This window comes from Oncorhynchus nerka, linkage group LG1 (genome assembly GCF_034236695.1).
Source record: "Oncorhynchus nerka isolate Pitt River linkage group LG1, Oner_Uvic_2.0, whole genome shotgun sequence".
Classification (NCBI taxonomy): domain Eukaryota; kingdom Metazoa; phylum Chordata; class Actinopteri; order Salmoniformes; family Salmonidae; genus Oncorhynchus; species Oncorhynchus nerka.
Window position 1 is genome coordinate 2379018 of NC_088396.1, and position 19071 is coordinate 2398088.

Consider the following 19071-nt stretch of genomic DNA (forward strand, 5'->3'; position numbering starts at 1 on the left):
GGTGATAACCACAGACCACTTCTCAGTTCCTATGCTTCCTGGCTGATGTTTTGGTCACTTTTGAATGCTGGCGGTGCTTTCACTTTAGTGGTAGCAGGAGACGGAGTCTACAACCCACACAAGTGGCTCAGGTAGTGCAGCTCATCCAGGATGGCACATCAATGCGAGCTGTGGCAAGAAGGTTTGCTGTGTCTGTCAACGTAGTGTCCAGAGCATGGAGGCGCTACCAGGAGACAGGCCAGTACATAAGGAGACGTGGAGGAGGCTGTAGGAGGGCAACAACCCAGCAGCAGGACCGCTACCTCCGCCTTTGTGCAAGGAGGAGCAGGAGGAGCACTGCCAGAGCCCTGTAAAATTACCTCCAGCAGATCACAAATGTGCATGTGTCTGCTCAAACGCTCAGAAACAGACTTCATGAGGGTGGTATGAGGGCCCGATGTCCACAGGTGGGGGGTTGTGCTTACAGCCCAACACCGTGCAGGACGTTTGACATTTGCCAGAGAACACCAAGATTGGCAAATTCGCCACTGGTGCCCTGTGCTCTTCACAGATGAAAGCAGGTTCACACTGAGCACATGTGACAGACGTGACAGTCTGGAGATGCCGTGGAGAATGTTCTGCTGCCTGCAACTTCCTCCAGCATGACCGGTTTGGCGGTGGGTCAGTCATGGTGTGGGGTGGCATTTCTTTGGGGGGCCGCACAGCCCTCCATGTGCTCGCCAGAGGTAGCCTGACTGCCATTAGGTACCGAGATGAGATCCTCAGACCCCTTGTGAGACCATATGCTGGTGCGGTTGACCCTGGGTTCCTCCTAATGCAAGACAATACTAGACCTCATGTGGCTGGAGAGTGTCAGCAGTTCCTGCAAGAGGAAGGCATTGATGCTATGGACTGGCCCGCCCGTTCCCCAGACCTGAATCAAATTGAGCACATCTGGGACATCATGTCTCGCTCCATCCACCAACGCCACGTTGCACCACAGACTGTCCAGGAGTTGGCGGACGCTTTAGTCCAGGTCTGGGAAGAGATCCCTCAGGAGACCATCCGCCACCTCATCAGGAGCATACCCAGGCGTTGTAGGGAGGTCATACAGGCACGTGAAGGCCACACACACTACTGAGCCTCATTTTGACTTGTTTTAAGGACATTACATCAAAGTTGGATCAGCCTGTAATGTGGTTTTCCACTTTAATTTTGAGTGTGACTCCAAATCCAGACCTCCATGGGTTGATAAATTTGATTTCCATTGATCATTTTTGTGTAATTCCTTTGTCAGCACATTCAACTATGTAAAGAAAAAAGTATTTAATAAGAATATTTCATTCATTCAGATCTAGGATGTGTTATTTTAGTGTTCCCTTTATTTTTTTGAGCAGTGTAGTTATTATTGCCCCAATTTTCCCCATCGAAGTCAACTATTTCTTGTTCCTGGTTGAACTGAAATAGGTTCCGTTACTCATTTTGGGTGCCGATTATATTGTTTATATATTGTTTAGGTGCAGAAGCATATTCTATAAACAGGAGTTCAAGCAGTAGAAAATTTGAGGTACCGGTATTCAACTCCGGTGAGCTCCTGCCCAAGTCAAGCACTGCTGGTTGATAGTCTATTTACTAATTTACAGATTGTTCTTGTCTTATAACCAGTTAAACTGACATGTAGTTTTTGTCTTGCAAAGGCTAGTGATACAATCTGATGGAGTTAATCATCACCCAAAGTGTATGTGTACTGCCACATTAATATATCATGTGTCTTACTCAAGCAGCTCTCTAAGGTTGTGTTTATACATCCATTCTAAGAGCCCAATATTTTTTCATATCCAATACTTTTTTCTGACTTTCCACACTCAGTTTTATGTGACCCATATCAGATTTGCACATTCACACTGATGTAGCCAAATATCACACAGATGCAATGCTCATTTCCTGTCAGTGTTCCTTTAATGTTTTGGGGGGTTGTTGTGGTAACGGTAGGTCACGTGCAAAAAAAAACATCTGATCTGAGGTCGCTAATGGAACATCGGAATTGTATCAGGATTAAGAACTACATATGAAAATGTGGAATGAGACAAAACTCAAAAGATCAGATTCAATGTGGTTTTTGCTGTTAACACATTCAGATGCAGCTGCCCCTATACTTTACATTATTGAAACACCCAGCCGTCTTTAAATCTTTTTTTTCAAGATTTGGCAAATAGAATGCAGACAAACTCCTCACAAAAACACTGGGCTCGGAAAGTACATCTGTCTGAAACGGCACCCTATAATGCATGACTTAGGTGACATGTAATCTGATGTAATCTTTGTCTCCCTCGTCTCTTTTGTCAAACCCACGGCCACACACTCAGTCCTGGTCTAACGCTCTTTCTGTGTCTTCCCTATTCCTCTTCTCCTAGTCCCCACCGAAAGGTGCCACCATTCCCTACCGCCCAAAGCCCGCCTCCACCCCCGTCATTTTTTCAGGTGGCCAGGTAAGAGCCGAGCTGCTGGTGGCAACCGCAGCCAACATCAGCCTTTTATTCCAGCATCAGCCCCTGCCTGTTAGTGCACTCAGGTTCACACTCACTCGCATTCCGCCCCCCTTCTTGTAAAGCCCAATGTACAAAGTTCAGAGCAGCCACAAGAGTCAGCGTGGCTCCTTATATTACATTCTAACAAGCCTTGTTTGATAGGCTCTTATCTAGTTGTGGACGTCTATATGACGTATAGACTATCATGGCCTGCGGCTGTGAACTTTGTCGCAACCTAAATGTAAGGCAGGGTACAGCTAGGCCAAGAGGGAGGGAGGGATATAGTGACGGACCTTGTTGCAGGTTACTACTCAATAGAGGGCCATTATAGTTTGTAACTGTGATGCTTTATAGGACCCCTGTTCACAGAGGTTTTTGTTCCGACTTTCACTTAATTCTGTTCTATTAATTTCAAGTCCACCTCTTGACAGTAGCATTAAAATGATAACCGGGTGTTGGGATGGGGGGTTGGAACAAAAACCTTCAAAATGTGGGGCCCCTTAGGATGTCAAGACCGAAATGAACAGCATGGCTATTGGACTATTAACACGATGAGGGGTCCTTTAGGATGTCAGGACCGAAATGACAGCATGGCTATTGGACTTTTAACACCTTTGTGGGTTAACCATCGAAAGAGAACATTTTAGTTCAGATTGTGTTTCAAAACACTCCTAACTAATTACTTGCATGCAAGCTCTAATTGTACAGTGCACACCTCCTCTTTCAAAAATATATAATATCCTTTTAACATTCCTGATGACTTGTAAGCATCTTTTTAAAGGTAGACTCAGCGATATGACGTACACTACATGGCCAAAAGTATGTGGACACCTGCTCGAAGAACATCTCATTCCAAAATTATGGGCATTAAAATGGAGTTGGTCTCCCCTTTGCTGCTATAATAGCCTTGACCAAAGTTGCTTGGACAGAGCTAAAATGAATCATTGACATATTCTGTGCAACTAAGCTGCCAGCTACTAACTATTTGTTTAGTAAGGTAAAGCTTCCTATAGATTATCAAGTTTAAAATCAAAACAGTGAAATTATGACTTACAAGCCCTTCCCAACAATGCAGAGAGATACATTTTTTAATAATAGAAAAATAGAAACAATTCAAAAGTAATAACAAGGAAGAAATACACAATGAGCAACGATAACTTGGCTATATACACGGGGTACCAGTACCAAGTCGATGTCCAGGGGTACTGGGTAATTGAGGTAGATAAACTACATGGCCAAAAGTATGTGGACATTTTGGGTCTACCAATGTTGACTTCGTCCTTCAAGTACCAAGAACAAAGTACAGAAAAAGTGTCCAAGCTGAAGTCAATACAATGTAGCAACTTGCAAACACTACATGACTAAAGTATGTGGACACCTGCTCGGTGAATATCTCATTCCAAAGTCATGGGCATTAATATGGAGTTGGTCCCCCCTTTGCTGCTATAACAGCCCCCACTCTTCTGGGAAGGCTTTCCACTAGATGTTGGAACATTGCTGCGGGAACTTGCTTCCGTTCAACCACAAGAGCATTAGTGAGGTCGGGCACTGATGTTGGGCATACAATAACAATTGTCTAGAATGTCATTGTACAATCGTGGTCAAAAGTTTTGAGAATGACACAAATATTAATTTCCACAACGTTTGCTGCTTCAGTGTCTTTAGATATTTTTGTCAGATGTTACTGTGGAATACTGAAGTATAATTACAAGCATTTCATAAGTGACAAAGGCTTTTATTGACAATTACATGAAGTTGATGTAAAGAGTCAATATTTGCAGTGTTGAACCTTCTTTTTCAAGACCTCTGCAATCCGCCCTGGCATGCTGTCAATTAACTTCTGGGCCACATCCTGACTAATGGCAGCCCATTATTGCATAATCAATGCTTGGAGTTTGTCAGAATTTGTGGGTTTTTGCTTGTCCACCCGCCCCGATCCCACAGCTAAATCAACACGAGACGGTCCTGGTGTTTGCTGGACTTTCTTGGGCGCACTGAAGACTTCTTCACAACAATTGAACCGCTCTCCTTGAAGTTCTTGATGATCCGATAAATGGTTGATTTAGGTGCATTCTTACTAGCAACAATATCCTTGCCTGTGAAGCCCTTTTTGTGCAAAGCAATGATGACGGCACATGTTTCCTTGCAGGTAACCATGATTGGAAGAACAATGATTCCAAGCACCACCCTCCTTTTGAAGCTTCCAGTCTGTTATTCAAACTCAATCAGCATGACAGAGTGATCTCCAGCCTTGTCCTCGTCAACACTTACACCTGTGTTAAGGAGAGAATCACTGACATGATGTCAACTGGTCCTTTAGTGGCAGGGCTGAAATGCAGTGGAAATGTTTTTGGGGGATTCAGTTCATTTGCATGGCAAATAGGGACTTTGCAATTAATTCATAACATTCTGGAGTATATGCAAATTTCCATCATACAAACTGAGGCAGCAGACTTTGTGAAAGTTAATATTGTGTCATTCTCAAACATTTTGGCCATGACAGTATGCTTTAGAGTTAAGATTTCCCTTCATTGGAACTAAGGGGCCTAGCCCAAACCATGGAAAATATCCCCAGACCATTACACCAAACTTTACAGTTGGCACTATGCATTGGAACAGGTAGCGTTCTCCTAGCATCCACCAAATTCAGATTTGTCCGTTGGACTGCCAGATGGGTGATTCATCACTCCGGAGAACACGTTTCCACTGCTCCAGAGTCCAATGGCAGTGAGCTTTTACACCACTCCAGCCAACTATTGTCATTGTGCATGGTGTGCTTAGGCTTGTGTGTGGCTGCTTGGGCATGGAAACCCATTTCATGGGTTTTCGTGAAGCTCCCGACTAACAGTTTTCGTGCTGAAGTTGCTCCCCGAGGCAGTTTGGAACTCGGAGGTGAGTGTTGCAACTGAGGACTGACGTTGTTGCTCCTAAATGTTTTGACTTCACAATAACAGCACTTAGAGTTGACCAGAGCAGCTCGAGCAGGGCAGAAATTTGACGGACTGACTTTTTGGAATGGTGGTATCCTATGACGGTGCCAAGTTGAAAGTCACTGAGCTCTTCAGTAAGGCCATTCTACTGACAATGTTTGTCTATGGAGATTGCATGGCGGTGTGATCAATGTTATACACCTGTCAGCAACAGGTGTGGCTGAAATAGCTGAATCCAATAATTTGAAGTGGTGTCCACATACTTTTGTACATATAGTCTAGATGCAGAAAGTAAACAGCATAGTGAGTCATTTTCCGCAACAACTAAAAGCGTGGACGCGAGAGGATCAACTCCTCATCTGTTTTGGTGCACTGGCTACCACACTGTGGATAGCATGAAGCTTAACTGTGCCCATGTGCAGATACTGTGTGTGACTGTGTGAAAGCGAAGTCTTACATTTTGCTCATCTCTATATCTGCGGTGCTGCTCGTAGCAATGTCTTTTCGCTGATTCTACCTTTAACATTTTTGATTACTGCTACTGCTACTAATACAACTACTCAACCACTACCACTACTGTAAATTAGTCAAAGATATTACATGTAATGAATAGTAGATATAGTCAAGGCATCAAAGTACAACATGTGGTTGACTATCACCTATTAAAGGGATATCATATAAGGCAAGTTTTTCGAAAGTCATGTTAGTTTATTCACAGTGGTTTGAAATTGTTCAGTGTTCATATTTTATATAAACTTTGTGGATGACATTTATGCAACATTGTCTAGTATAAAATGCCTTTGAGGGAAACAAAGACTATTTAGGCAATTGAATGAGACAGTACTTAAGTCTGAGATAATGATTGAACTTCAGAGTAGTCTCTGAGATTACATGTATAAGCCCTATTCCCTGTGAAGATAGATGATAATATTCCATGTTTGTGTTTCTTCTTCCTCCATACAGGCCTACACAATTCAGGGACAATATGCCATCCCACACCCAGATGTGAGTTCCAAGTCTCTGCTGTTAAAAGTCTGCACATTTCTTAGACTTACACCTATGAATATGAACCAGTCATATTAATACAACATTGTTCTCAGTGTAAGCCTTCCGAAACCTCCAATCTCTGGTCTTGGCCTGTTAAAATTTTAAATTGAGGCACTTAAGAAACAAGTTTTTGGTTCAGAGTGATTTTTTTCAGATTTAAAATCGCAAACACCCAACAGTCTCCACACCCAGGAAATTGCTTTTGACTAATGTCGTGCTCTGTTGCAGTACTTATGACTAAGTAGAACATGATAGAACTGGTTGTCTGGGTGTGGACACCTCCTAAATTCCACAAGGCCATACAAAGTCTCCAATGTTTTTTCGTGTGTTTTTAAAAAATGAACCCATCCACCACCGCCCATCTTCGGAGGACACACATCTTTTGTTTTTTTTACAACTTTTATGCTACATTTACATACATTTTACATATACATATTACATACATGGTACTTTTATATACAGCAATCACATGACAATAATATATTACTGAACATAAGCTCTTTAATCCCACCCCTCAGCCACTCTCTGCCCATTCCACCTATCACCATACACCACCCTTGTTTGGTTTCCATGAGCCATATATTTTTCAATTGTGCTGGGATGTTTTACATACATTTTAAACCTTTCTAATTCCATGGTATGCATAGATTGTGAGCTAAAGATGAAAACCTTTCTTACAAGTATTATAAAATTATTTATTGACTGACTATGGCTTTCCAAATTGCCCAACATTGTTATTTGTACGCTTAATTTTAAGTGAATGATGTGATTTTTAACCATTCCTGACCAGAAACATACATAAGTGCAATACCAGAATAAATTATCTAGTGATTCTGTCTCTTCGCAGCAAAATCTACAGAGCAGAGATTGTTGTATGCCCCATATACAGTGGCAAGAAAAAGTATGTGAACTTTGGAATTACCTGGATTTACCCATGAATTGGTCATCAAATTTAAGCTGATCTTCATTAAAGTCACAACAATAGACAAACATACTGTGCTTAACCTAATAACACACAAATTATTGTCTATATTGAATACATTGTTTAAAAATTCACAGTGTATGTTGGAAAAAGTATGTGAACCCCAAAAGCTAATTGGAGTCAGGAGTCAGCTAACCTGGAGTTTAATCAATGAGACGAGATTGGAGATGTTGGTTAGAGCTGAGTTGCCCTATAAAAAACACTCACAAAATTTGAGTTTGCTAATCACAAGAAGCATTGCCTGATGTGAACCATGCTTCGAACAAAAGAGATCTCAGAAGACCTAAGATAAAAAATTGTTCACTTGCATAAAGCTTGAAAGGGTTACAAAAGTATCTCTAAAAGCCTTAATGTTCATCAGTCCACGGTAAGACAAACTGTCTATAAATGGAGAAAGTTCAGCACTGTTGCTACTCTCCTTAGGAGTGGCTGTCCTGCAAAGATGACTGCAAGAGCCCTGCAAGAGTGCCAGCTAAAGACTTACATAAATCTCTGGAACATACTAACATCTCAGTTGGCGAGTCTACGATACGTAAAACATTAAATAAGAATGGTGTTCATGGGAGGACACCACGGAAGAATCCACTACTGTCCAAAAAAACTTTGCTGCACATCTGAAGTTCGCAAAAGTGCACCTGGATGTTCCACAGCGCTACTGGCCAAATATTCTGTGGACAGATGAAACTACAGTTCAGTTGTTTGGAAGGAACACACAACACTATGTGTGGAGAAAAAAAGGCACAGCACAGCACACCAACATCAAAACCTCATCCCAACTGTATAGTATGGTGGAGGGAGCATCATGGTTTGGGGCTGCTTTGCTGCCTCGGGGCCTGGACAGCTTGCTATCATTGACAGAAAAATGAATTCCCAAGTTTATCAAGACATTTTGCAGGATGATGTCTGTCCGCCATATTGAAGCTCAACCGAAGTTGGGTGATGCAACAGGACAACGACCCTAAACACAGAAGTAAACCAACAACAGAATGGCTTCGACAAAAGAAAATAGTGGCCCAGCCCGATCGAGATGCTGTGGCATGACCTCAAGAAAGCAATTCACACCAGACATCCCAAGAATATTGCTAAACTGAAGAATGGTCCAAAAATCCTCCTGACCATTGTGCAGGTCTGATCTGCAACTACAGAAAACGTTTGGTTGAGGTTATTGCTGCCAAAGGAGAGTCAACCAGTTATTAACTCCAAGGGTTCACATACTGTGAATGTTTACACGGTGTGCAATAAAAGACATGAGAATGTATGGTTTGTGTGTTATTAGTTTAAGCAGACTGTGTTTTGTCTATTGTTGTGACCTAGATGAAGTTCAGATCAAATTTTATGACCAATTTATGAAAATATCCAGTTTTTTCCAAAGGGTTCACATTTTCTTGAAACTGTATATACCATTACGTTGGTGGCAAACATTTTGTACAGTAATTTAAATGGACAAACTTGTGTTGAATCAAGTGTTTTTTGTATCATTTACATTTACATTTACATTTAAGTCATTTAGCAGACGCTCTTATCCAGAGCGACTTACAAATTGGTGCGTTCACCTTAAGACATCCAGTGGAACAGCCACTTTACAATAGTGCATCTAAATCTTTTAAGGGGGGGGTGAGAAGGATTACTTTATCCTATCCTAGGTATTCCTGAAAGAGGTGGGGTTTCAGGTGTCTCCGGAAGGTGGTGATTGACTCCGCTGTCCTGGCGTCGTGAGGGAGTTTGTTCCACCATTGGGGGGCCAGAGCAGCGAACAGTTTTGACTGGGCTGCGCGGGAACTGTACTTCCTCAGTGGTAGGGAGGCGAGCAGGCCAGAGGTGGATGAACGCAGTGCCCTTGTTTGGGTGTAGGGCCTGATCAGAGCCTGGAGGTAATGAGGTGCCGTTCCCCTCACAGCTCCGTAGGCAAGCACCATGGTCTTGTAGCGGATGCGAGCTTCAACTGGAAGCCAGTGGAGAGAGCGGAGGAGCGGGGTATCAGTTCATAAACCATCGGAAATTTCTTCTCATTTATTTTGCAACCTGTATGGCGCAGCTGTCAACATTTTTGTCCTCAAATGAAACTGTTTTTTTCTATTTATGCCAATTATTTTCAGCCAATTTGTATCTTTAATATATGGCAGACAACAAACAAGTTCCCTAACTTCTCCCTCTTCTACTTGGCTCCTCCGTTTATGTGGTAATGCTGCAATCAGTTGGTTATAAATTGGGATTGAGCAGACATTCACATATATTTTTGAAAGCTGCATATGTGACTTATCTCCAGCAATTATTTTCTATTTCTAATGTTATTAAGAAATATAATATCACTTTTATTGAAAATCAATAAAGAATGTTTTTTTATTAATCAGTATATTTGAGTTTAACCCTAATATTTATTATAATATTTTATATATTTTTTTGGAGGATAAATCATATTCTACATAGGGTCCATTAATAATTTAACTTCATCTGTCTCAAGAGCATCTCGAGAGCTATCGCGTGTCAGATCCTTTAATTCGGAGAAGGCAGTGATTGATTGCAGGGGAACCATTGGTTGACATTACAATCACTCAAATAGGGCCTTGACATCCTCCCCGCCCTCTTTAAGCTACTCTTTAGAGGGTGAGGGATTCTCAAGCATCCATCTCACTCATTATTGATGGCAATGATAGACAGTGAGGGAAAATTGTAAATTGCTAAGTTTTATATGGGCCAAGTGTTGTTGGACTGACAAGCCAGGCCCATGAAGGTTGTCTTGTTGGTCTTTGGTTTACTGTAAGACATGGTTTGAGTGGTCAATCTTGAGTTATACTGTATGTTACTAGATTATTAATTGTAAAGAATAAATACAGGATTTGTGAATTTCGGACTAATGTGTCATCCACGTTGTAAGATGAGCATATTGTTCCATCAGGGTTATGCACCATCGATTTTCCTCAAAGTTACCGGAATACAGTTTTGAATCAAGGAGTTGTTCAATGTTTTAGATGCAACAACAATAAATGACAAACTAGGATCTCACATAGATTTAAGTTACTGGCCAATGCATGTCAGACCACGTTGTTCTGTGTTCTAAATTTAAGCTCCATGGCTAATCTTAAATAAAACATTGAAACATTCTTTCCTTAGCTTGTCTAACTGCATAAACTTAAGTCTAGCTCACAAGGTTTGTGATTGCAATTGCAGTATTTACTGTATGTTAACCCTTAGACTCCAACTCTAGGTACAACAACAATGGAGACTACAACCATGTATTAAGGGTATATTTATTTAATCAGACAATTTCGGATGTGAGTCAGATGTTTTGATAAATGTTGCAAAAATGACTGGACCTTTTAACCAGAAAACCAACCAGATTGAAGTGTTCACACATACATTGCATCACAGATAAATGCATTAAATTAGAATGTTAAGAAGTTAGTTGATGTTAAGAAGTTAGTTGATGTCTTCATTATCAATGGAAAATATTATAATGCAACAAGTTGTCTGTGTTGATCTTTCCTGCGAAAAAGCTGCATCTCTGTTGATTATGCAATCCATCTGCTATTACAAACTGGATACAGCAGCAAATATAACACCCCAACTCAACCACATTGGGCTAAGTCCTTCTCAAGTTCTCTCTCTCTCTCTCTCTCTCTCTCTCTCTCTGTCTCTCTTTTGCTCTCTCATCTCCCACCACCATGTGTCATGCCTCCTCTCCTCACTGTTTCTCCTCACTGTTCTAGTTTTAAGTTCTTGATTTCTTGTCGGTGTGACCTTACAATAACCTCTTAGTTCTATTGTCGCTCCTACCCCCCTCAGCAGTTGACCAAGCTCCACCAGTTGGCTATGCAGCAAACCCCCTTTACCCCCCTCGGACAGACCACCCCTGCTTTCCCTGGTACGTACCCACAAGCCCTCTCTCAACACTTCCTTCTCTTTGTATCTGTAGACACTGTCATCTCTTTCTTCTTTTTCTCTCTTTCCTCTCTTTCCCTATGTCTCTGGAGGTTGCTTTTCTCCTAAGCTAGGCTTTTTGTTTGGCCCTGCCTTCATTTGGTTGACATTTTGTCATGCATGAGGACTCTATTTTGAAATACCATCTGGCAACAACTATTTGCTACATCTCAGCTATGGTCTCTTTTGAGATTTAGTTAGTTCCCAGTTAATATGAAAAGGACAGACATGGACAGAGGACAACTCAAGTCTCCTGCATCTGCATTATATGGCTTGGACTTTAGTACTAAAATTATTGTCCTCATATAATGTAAAACTCAGGTATTTGTAAAAGACACAACCAAGGTCTTATGAATAAAGATGGCGCCGTTTGATTCCTCTTTCCACCAGTGTCATCTACAAGGACTTGACGATTACCATTTTATTCAGGACAGGATTGATTGATTAAAACAACAACCAGCTTTTCAGGCCTTTCAAAGGGTCTTATTGACCCTACATTTCAGAGTTCCTGATTCCTAAATGCCTTTCAAAACAGATCCTGTGAATCACAAGGAGGAACACCATCAAAAACATCCAGCTGTCAATGTTCTTCGAATTTGAAAAAAGCAAGTCGGTTGCACTTTATTTGACGGTGAAATCACTATTTTGTACTTTTTTTTCAGAGCAGGCAATGCACCAAACAATAGGCCTACATAACCTCGTACTCTCTGTCACAAACACCTGACAAACTGTACATGACTGTACAGTGGGGTCCAAAATTATTGTAAATATTATTGTAATTGATTGAATTACACCCTTGTTAAAGATGAGCAAAAAAGACTAAAAATAAAGATTATTTGTATGCTAAAAAAATGAGGAAATTATGGTATTTTATACTGTTACAATTACTCAGAAAAATAGGTTTTGTTTAATTAACAAGTGATATCTTTTTTCTCGAAAAAATGGTCAAAATTATTGCCACCCCAGTTTTCAATACTTTTCAATACCTCACCTTGCGAGGATAATGGCACTGAGCCTTTTTCTAAAATGTTTTAAGAGATTGGAGAACACATTGGGACCATTCATCCCATACAGAATCCTTCCAGATCCTTGATATCCTTCATCTGCGCTTATGGACTGCCCTCTTCATTTCAAACCACAGGTTTTCAATGGTGTTCAAGTTCAGGGGACTGACCATTGGAAAATGTTGAATTTGTTGTCAATTAACAATTTCTTTGTGGATTATGTGTGCTTGGGGTTATTGTCTCCCTGGTAAATCCATTTGCTGCCAAGTTTCCTGGCAGAGGCAACCAGGTTTTTGGCTAAAATGTCCTGGTACTGGGTAAAGTTCAGGATGCTATTCACCTTAACACGGGTCCAAGGACAAGTGAAAGCAAAATAGCCCCATAACATCAAAGGTAGAGCACCATATTTTACAGTAGGTATGGGGTTCTTTTCTGCTTATGCATCCTTATTTCGACGCCAAACCCACCACTTGTGTGCGTGGCCAAAGAGCTCTATTTTCATGTCATCCAACGTTTGATAAACAGCATTGGCACTTAGACTGGAATCAGTGCTATGGTATAATGACATGAAAATACAACTCTTCGGCCACACACATTGTTACAGGCTTTGGTTTTTCTCTCCATTTTAGCTTGTGTACCTAGTTCATTAACACGTTCAGGGCCGATTTTACCATGTAAATCTTGGTGGGGCAACACAAAATAAGTTGGATGCATGCCAGCAAAGCCACTACACAACACAACACTAAAACATACATTAATTGCACTACAGTGGTGCCCACAAACTGTTAGGGCCTGTCATCAAAGTGTGACATTCTCTGGGTTTATGGTGCTTTCAAAACAACTGGGACCTCTGGAAAAAAAGCAAGGCAGCTTTCTATCATTGTCTCTGATTTAGAGTAGCCTGTTTTCCCATTTTGAGTTGTGGGTGATTATTTTCTGGTTAGTGTTTGTTGCACCTGTCAGAACTGTTCGTTTATCGTTTTGTTGTTTTTGTTCGTGTATTCATCCTTAATTAAAAGCAGTATGGATACGTACCACGCTGCACTTTGGTCCTCCTCTCCTTCCACCAACTAAAATCGTTACAATACATTTGTGTTGACGTAAAACCACTTTCACAAGCAAGGCACTAAGTACCTATCCCTACACAAAGAAATATCCAGAGAAGTCACCACTCACTACAAAGCTTCAGTCTTTTTCTCCAGTGCCCAAAGACAGGGGTGGGCAAAAAACTGGTTCCTTGTATCCACCAATTTGTCATTACTGCCATGAGAAAGGCCACACTGTCCTAAGTTAAAACAGAAAATGAGATAGAGAAAAAGCAGTTTCTTCTTGTGGGAGCCCTCCAGCCCATTAAGTCTCTGGTTGGGACTGGTTTATCTCCTAAACAAGCATTTTGGTCAGACTTGAATGAACCCTTTGTTTCAGACGGCTTTGTGTCTCTGTAGAGTGGTGATACTGTTAAGCAGTCTTTAAAGATACTGCGGAACACTGGGTCAGCCTAGTCCTTCATTGTGGAGGGTGTTTTGCCTTTGAAACTTTTGCAACTGGTTACAATGTGTTAGTTCAAGGCGTGGAGGTGGACTGCATGGTAGTTCCATGCAGTCCATCCATGTAGTGAACCATTCATGCAGTGAAACTCGAGTCTGATCTTGTTTCTGGTCCTGTGGTCGTTGGAGTGAAGCTAGCCTACATGTGAAGGGGGCCTCATTAATTGTGGGCAACGATTTGGCTGGTGGGAAGGTTGTGCCAAATCCTGTCGTTTGTAAGGTGCCCAGAGTAGAGGAACCTGACGGGTTATCAAATAAATACCCTACAGTCTTCCCAGCATGTGCTGTTACATGTGCCGTGACTAAGAAGATTGCTGAAAGGAAGTCTATTGTTGAGGAGGATGTCACCGATCCCACCATGTTTGTCCTGTCTGTGATATTTAGGTGTGGTCCTGACTTCGGTAATCCCGCCAGAGTTTGAAAAGTCCCAAAGGTGAGCGAGTTAGCAGGACATCTGAAAGAAGAGAGGGTCCCTACAGTTGACACTTCGATGTCTAGGAAGCAGCTGATTTCCAAACAGAGAAAGATGCTTCTCTCTCCCCTCTTTCTGGTACAATACGTCCAGAAGAGGAATTTGATTAAGTTTGTGGGGTACTTTGACAGAGATGATGTTCTGATGAGGAAATGGCAGTCTCATGCCACTTCTGGGCAAGACAACTGACGGAGTTAAGGTCCGACAAGAGATACTGAGGGACGCATAACTTCTTATGGCCTGGTCTGAAAAATTACTTTGTGGCTTAACTCAATCAAACTGTTCCGGTTGCATCTTTTCAGCCTATACATGCTTTTGACAAACCTTTCCCACAGGGTTCTGGTGGACTGTGTTGGTCCTGCTCATTCATCGAGAGCATGAGGAAAGCCAGATTCACCCTGTGCCTGTGGTATGGTTGAGTAACTCAGTGATAATGGCTTTTTGGTACACTTATCTACAGGGGATAAAGGCGACAATGCTGCACTACTTTTAGAATATCAAGGTTTATTCTCAGATGTGCTGACTCAGACAAATTTACTAGAGCATGATATTGACGTTGGGGACTCTGCCCCAAATAAACAGCACGTCTATCAAGTGAATCCTGAAAAGAGAGAGAAACTCTGCAGCAAGATGTAGTTCATGCTTGCACACCGCATTGCACAACATGGAAACAGTCTGTTCAGTTTAAGAAATGCCACATTTGAATGTGTCATGCAAATCGCACAACAGTGTATCTCGGAAAGGGCCAAGGAAAAGTCAGACCGGTCTTCTCGCCAGGAATTGCACCGAACTTTGCCCAGGTTGTCGCTTCACCTGGTATGGCAACTGCTCGGCATCTGACCGTAAGGTGCTACAGAGGGTAGTACATCACTGAGGCCAAGCTTCCTACCATCCAGGACCTATATACTAGGCGGGGTCAGAGGAAGGGCCAAAAAATTGTCAAAGACTCCAATCACCCAAGTCATAGACTGTTGTCTCTGCTACTGCACAGCAAGCGGTACCAGAGCACCAAGTCTAGGACCAAAAGGCTTCTTAACAGCATCTACCCCCAAGCCATAAGATTGCTGAACAACTATTTAATTTTTTTTTTTAATTTTACTTAACCAGGCAAGTCAGTTAAGAACAAATTCTTATTTTCAATGACGGCCTAGGAACAGTGGGTTAACTGCCTGTTCAGGGGCAGAACAACAGATTTGTACCTTGTCAGCTCGGGGGTTTGAACTTGCAACCTTCCGGTTACAAATCCAATGCTTTAACCACTAGGCTACCCTGCCGCCCCAGGACTATCCCTTTGTTTTTACTCTGCTGCTACTCTCTGTTTATTATCTATGCATAGTGACTTTACAAATTAGCTTGACTAAACTGTACATTGACTCGGTACCGGTATCCCCTGTATTTAGCCTCGTTATTGTTATGTAAATTATTGTGGTACTTTTTGATTGATTAGATATATATATATATATATTTTAACTTTTTACTGCATTGTTGGTTAAGGGCTTGTAAGTAAGCATTTCACACCTGTTATATTCGGCACATGTCACAAATAACATTTGATTTGATTTCAGTGCCTTAGAAAGTAATCACACCCCTTGAATGTTTCCACATTGTGTTGGTTACAGCCTCAATTCTTACAAATTAATAAAAAATGAAAAGCTGAAATGTCTTTAGTCAATAAGTATTCAAACACTTTGTTATGACAAACCTAAATAAGTTCAGGTGTAAAAATGTGAATAATAACATAATAAGTTGCATGGACTCACTTTGTGTGTACAAATAGTGTTTAATTACACTTTGGATGGTGTATCAATAAACCAATAAACCAAAGCAATTTACTTTTTGTCCTGAATACGTTTTATGTTTGGGGGTAAATCCAATACAACACATTGCTGAATAACACTCCATATTTTCCAGCATACTAGTGGCTGCACCATGTTATGGGTATACTTGAAATCGTTAAGGTCTGGGGAGTTTTTCAGGATAAAAAAGAAAGGGAATGGAGCTAAGCACATGCAAAACCCTAGAGGAAAACCTGGTTCAGTCTGCTTTCCACCAGACACGGGGAGATTAATTCACCTTCAGCAGAACAATGACCTAAACCACAACCCCAAATATAGACCAGATTTGCTTACCACGGCGACATTGAATGTTCCTGTGTGGCCTAGTTACAGTTTTGACTTAAATCGGATTGAAAATCCATGGCAAGACTTAAATGGTTGTCTAGCAATGATCAACAACCAACTTGACAGAGCTTGAATAATTTTGTAAAGAACAATGTGTAAATATTGTATAATCCAGATGTGCACAGCTCTTAGAGACTTACCCAGAAATATTCACAGCTGTAATTGCTGAAAAAGGTGATTATAACATGTATTGGCTCCGGGCTGTGTACACTTCTTATTTTCAATACATTTTCAAACATTTACAAAAACATGTTTTCACTTTTTCATTATGTGGTATTGTATGTAGATGGTTTAGAAAAAAATGTAATCCTTTTTGAATTCTGTCTGTAACACAACAAAATGTGGAATAAATCAAGGGGTATGAATCGTTCTTGAAGTCACTGTATGTGTCGGCATCTACCCGTCTAGCTAACCCTCTAGTGGTCTATACCGATCATAACCCCTCTCGTTTTCCTGCAAAGGACTAGTTCCACAAATTACCGGCTCCTTCACTGGAATCTGATATTGCAGAAGTTCCCCCTTGAAATTCAACATGTCTGCGGTAAGGACAACTTGATATTTCGAGGGTGGGCAGTCAATACGATTTTTGTGTTCTGTGTTTAGCCAGCAAATTGAACTTCCGCACATTTTAGATTTCCTGCACGTTTTGCATAGACATTGGTTTTGTTTTGTTTGGGCTCTTAAGTATAACAGAGAAATATTTAAAAGTGTCATTTTCCGTCTGTTTTCACAATCTTGCGCTTTACGCAGCTACTTTATTTTCTATATATACAAAAATAATAGGGATGTAAAAGCTAACTGGTAGTCTAGCTAACAAATAATACAATTGACTTCCCTTTTTTTAGCTAGCTAGTTCCAGACAGTTTTCTTGTCATGAATGAAGTAGGTAATAGTAACAATATTTTCTTGCAATATCGACACAATTTAGATTTATGCATTGACAGTTTGGATTGGACACAGACCAACACTCTACCCTAACGTTGGGTCTGGATTACCAAGAGACTGCCACTGACGACCCAATCAGCACCCATCTCATCGTCCATAATAACAGAAAGGGCAGGCAGGGGTATTGAGGGTGTGCAACTTAAATGTTTTGTTAAATAAATAACTTTCCGCAAAGATTGGCCTACGTTTGCATATTTCCAGAAAACTTATGATTGGAGCTGTGGTTTTGCTATGCTGCATTTCTGAAACAGAAATAGCAGAGACATACAAGGATGAAACATTACATACAAATCATATATATATTTTAATGATATCTATTGAAAAGATTAATTATTTGAGAAATACAGAAACATAAATGATCAGGTAATGATACAGATATGATACATTTCTGAAAACGTGGATTCGTTCATGCCTGAGTATAAAGGCTTAGATTTGGCAGCATGTTGACACCCTTTCCGGAGTTTGAATATTCAACAAATATGCATGCTCATCAGGTGCATGTCTCGAACGTATCTCAACCCAGATATCTCCCTGGACTCAAATGGCAGCAGGGAGATTCTACAAACTACAGTATTATGACCCCACTATGGAAGGTGAGACTCTCACAAACACATACATGTCGGTTTGCTCCAGGATGCCCGCAAGCCTCACAAGACTCATCTGAAGGTAGCCTGGTACCCGTTTTTTTTTAAGTATCGAAGTATACACTATGGAAGTAGTTTAGTTCCTAAAAAAAGAGGTTAAATATGTGTCAAATATTTTTGTTTTATTATTTCCTGATCTTTCTTATATCTCTCAGCTATAGGACAGACACTTCAGAACAAGCTTCCTTTTTATTGTATTTTTTGACTATCTGTGGTTCCATGTATGAATGTGTTATTCAATGTGTTTCTATGGGCTACTGGCAGTAAGGCCAAATTCAATGTTTCATCAAATAATGTTTTCATATTTTTTATGTATATCTAAAGAGGTCCTAAAATTCTAAACCAAATAGCTAAATTATCTTTGGTATGACCATCTTGGTATGACCCCCGGCTTAGACTAGGGGTTTTAAGGACATATGTATCTGGAGCACCTAATATCTAATAAAATGCCAGATATCCGGAAATATATAAATATATCCCCTAATATTCACAGTTTTTGCCCAGTGCTGTGGTTTGAATTGAAGCGAGCAGTCCATAAGCAGCAGGCAAAGGATAGCAAGGATCTGGAAAGATTATGTATGGAGGAATGATCAAGATCCATCCCAATGTGCTCTCTAATCTCATATAGCATTTTAGAAAAAGGCTTATCCTTGCAAGGTGAGGCATACAAAACAGATGCCAATAATGTTGATCCTTATCTTTTTGAGAGAAAAAATAACATTACTTGTTAAAGGCCCAGTGCAGCCAAAATGTGATTTCCTTGTTCCTGCAACAGGGTGATCAAATTAAGATCCTACGTCGAAATAACACTGATAATGCCCTTTCTGTGTAAGCTGATCTGATTATAATAGACTAATGAACATTCATCGTTCATTTGCATATACTGTATCCTCCT

The 19071-nt window shown here is 40.8% G+C and overlaps 1 protein-coding gene across 5 annotated transcripts in view; it reads left to right on the forward strand.

The window, feature by feature from the left end:
• LOC115130807 (poly(rC)-binding protein 3) overlaps positions 1-19071 on the forward strand; it is a 154762-nt gene that overhangs the window by 104924 nt on the left and 30767 nt on the right. For 3 of the 5 annotated variants that reach the window (XM_029662559.2, XM_029662308.2, XM_029662478.2), the window contains 3 exons: positions 2394-2468; positions 6401-6442; positions 11250-11328. In XM_029662559.2, the coding sequence (XP_029518419.1) occupies positions 2394-2468; positions 6401-6442; positions 11250-11328 (196 nt within the window). The remainder of the gene's footprint in view (positions 1-2393; positions 2469-6400; positions 6443-11249; positions 11329-19071) is intronic. The other 2 variants (XM_029662393.2, XM_029662685.2) reach the window with 1 other exon arrangement.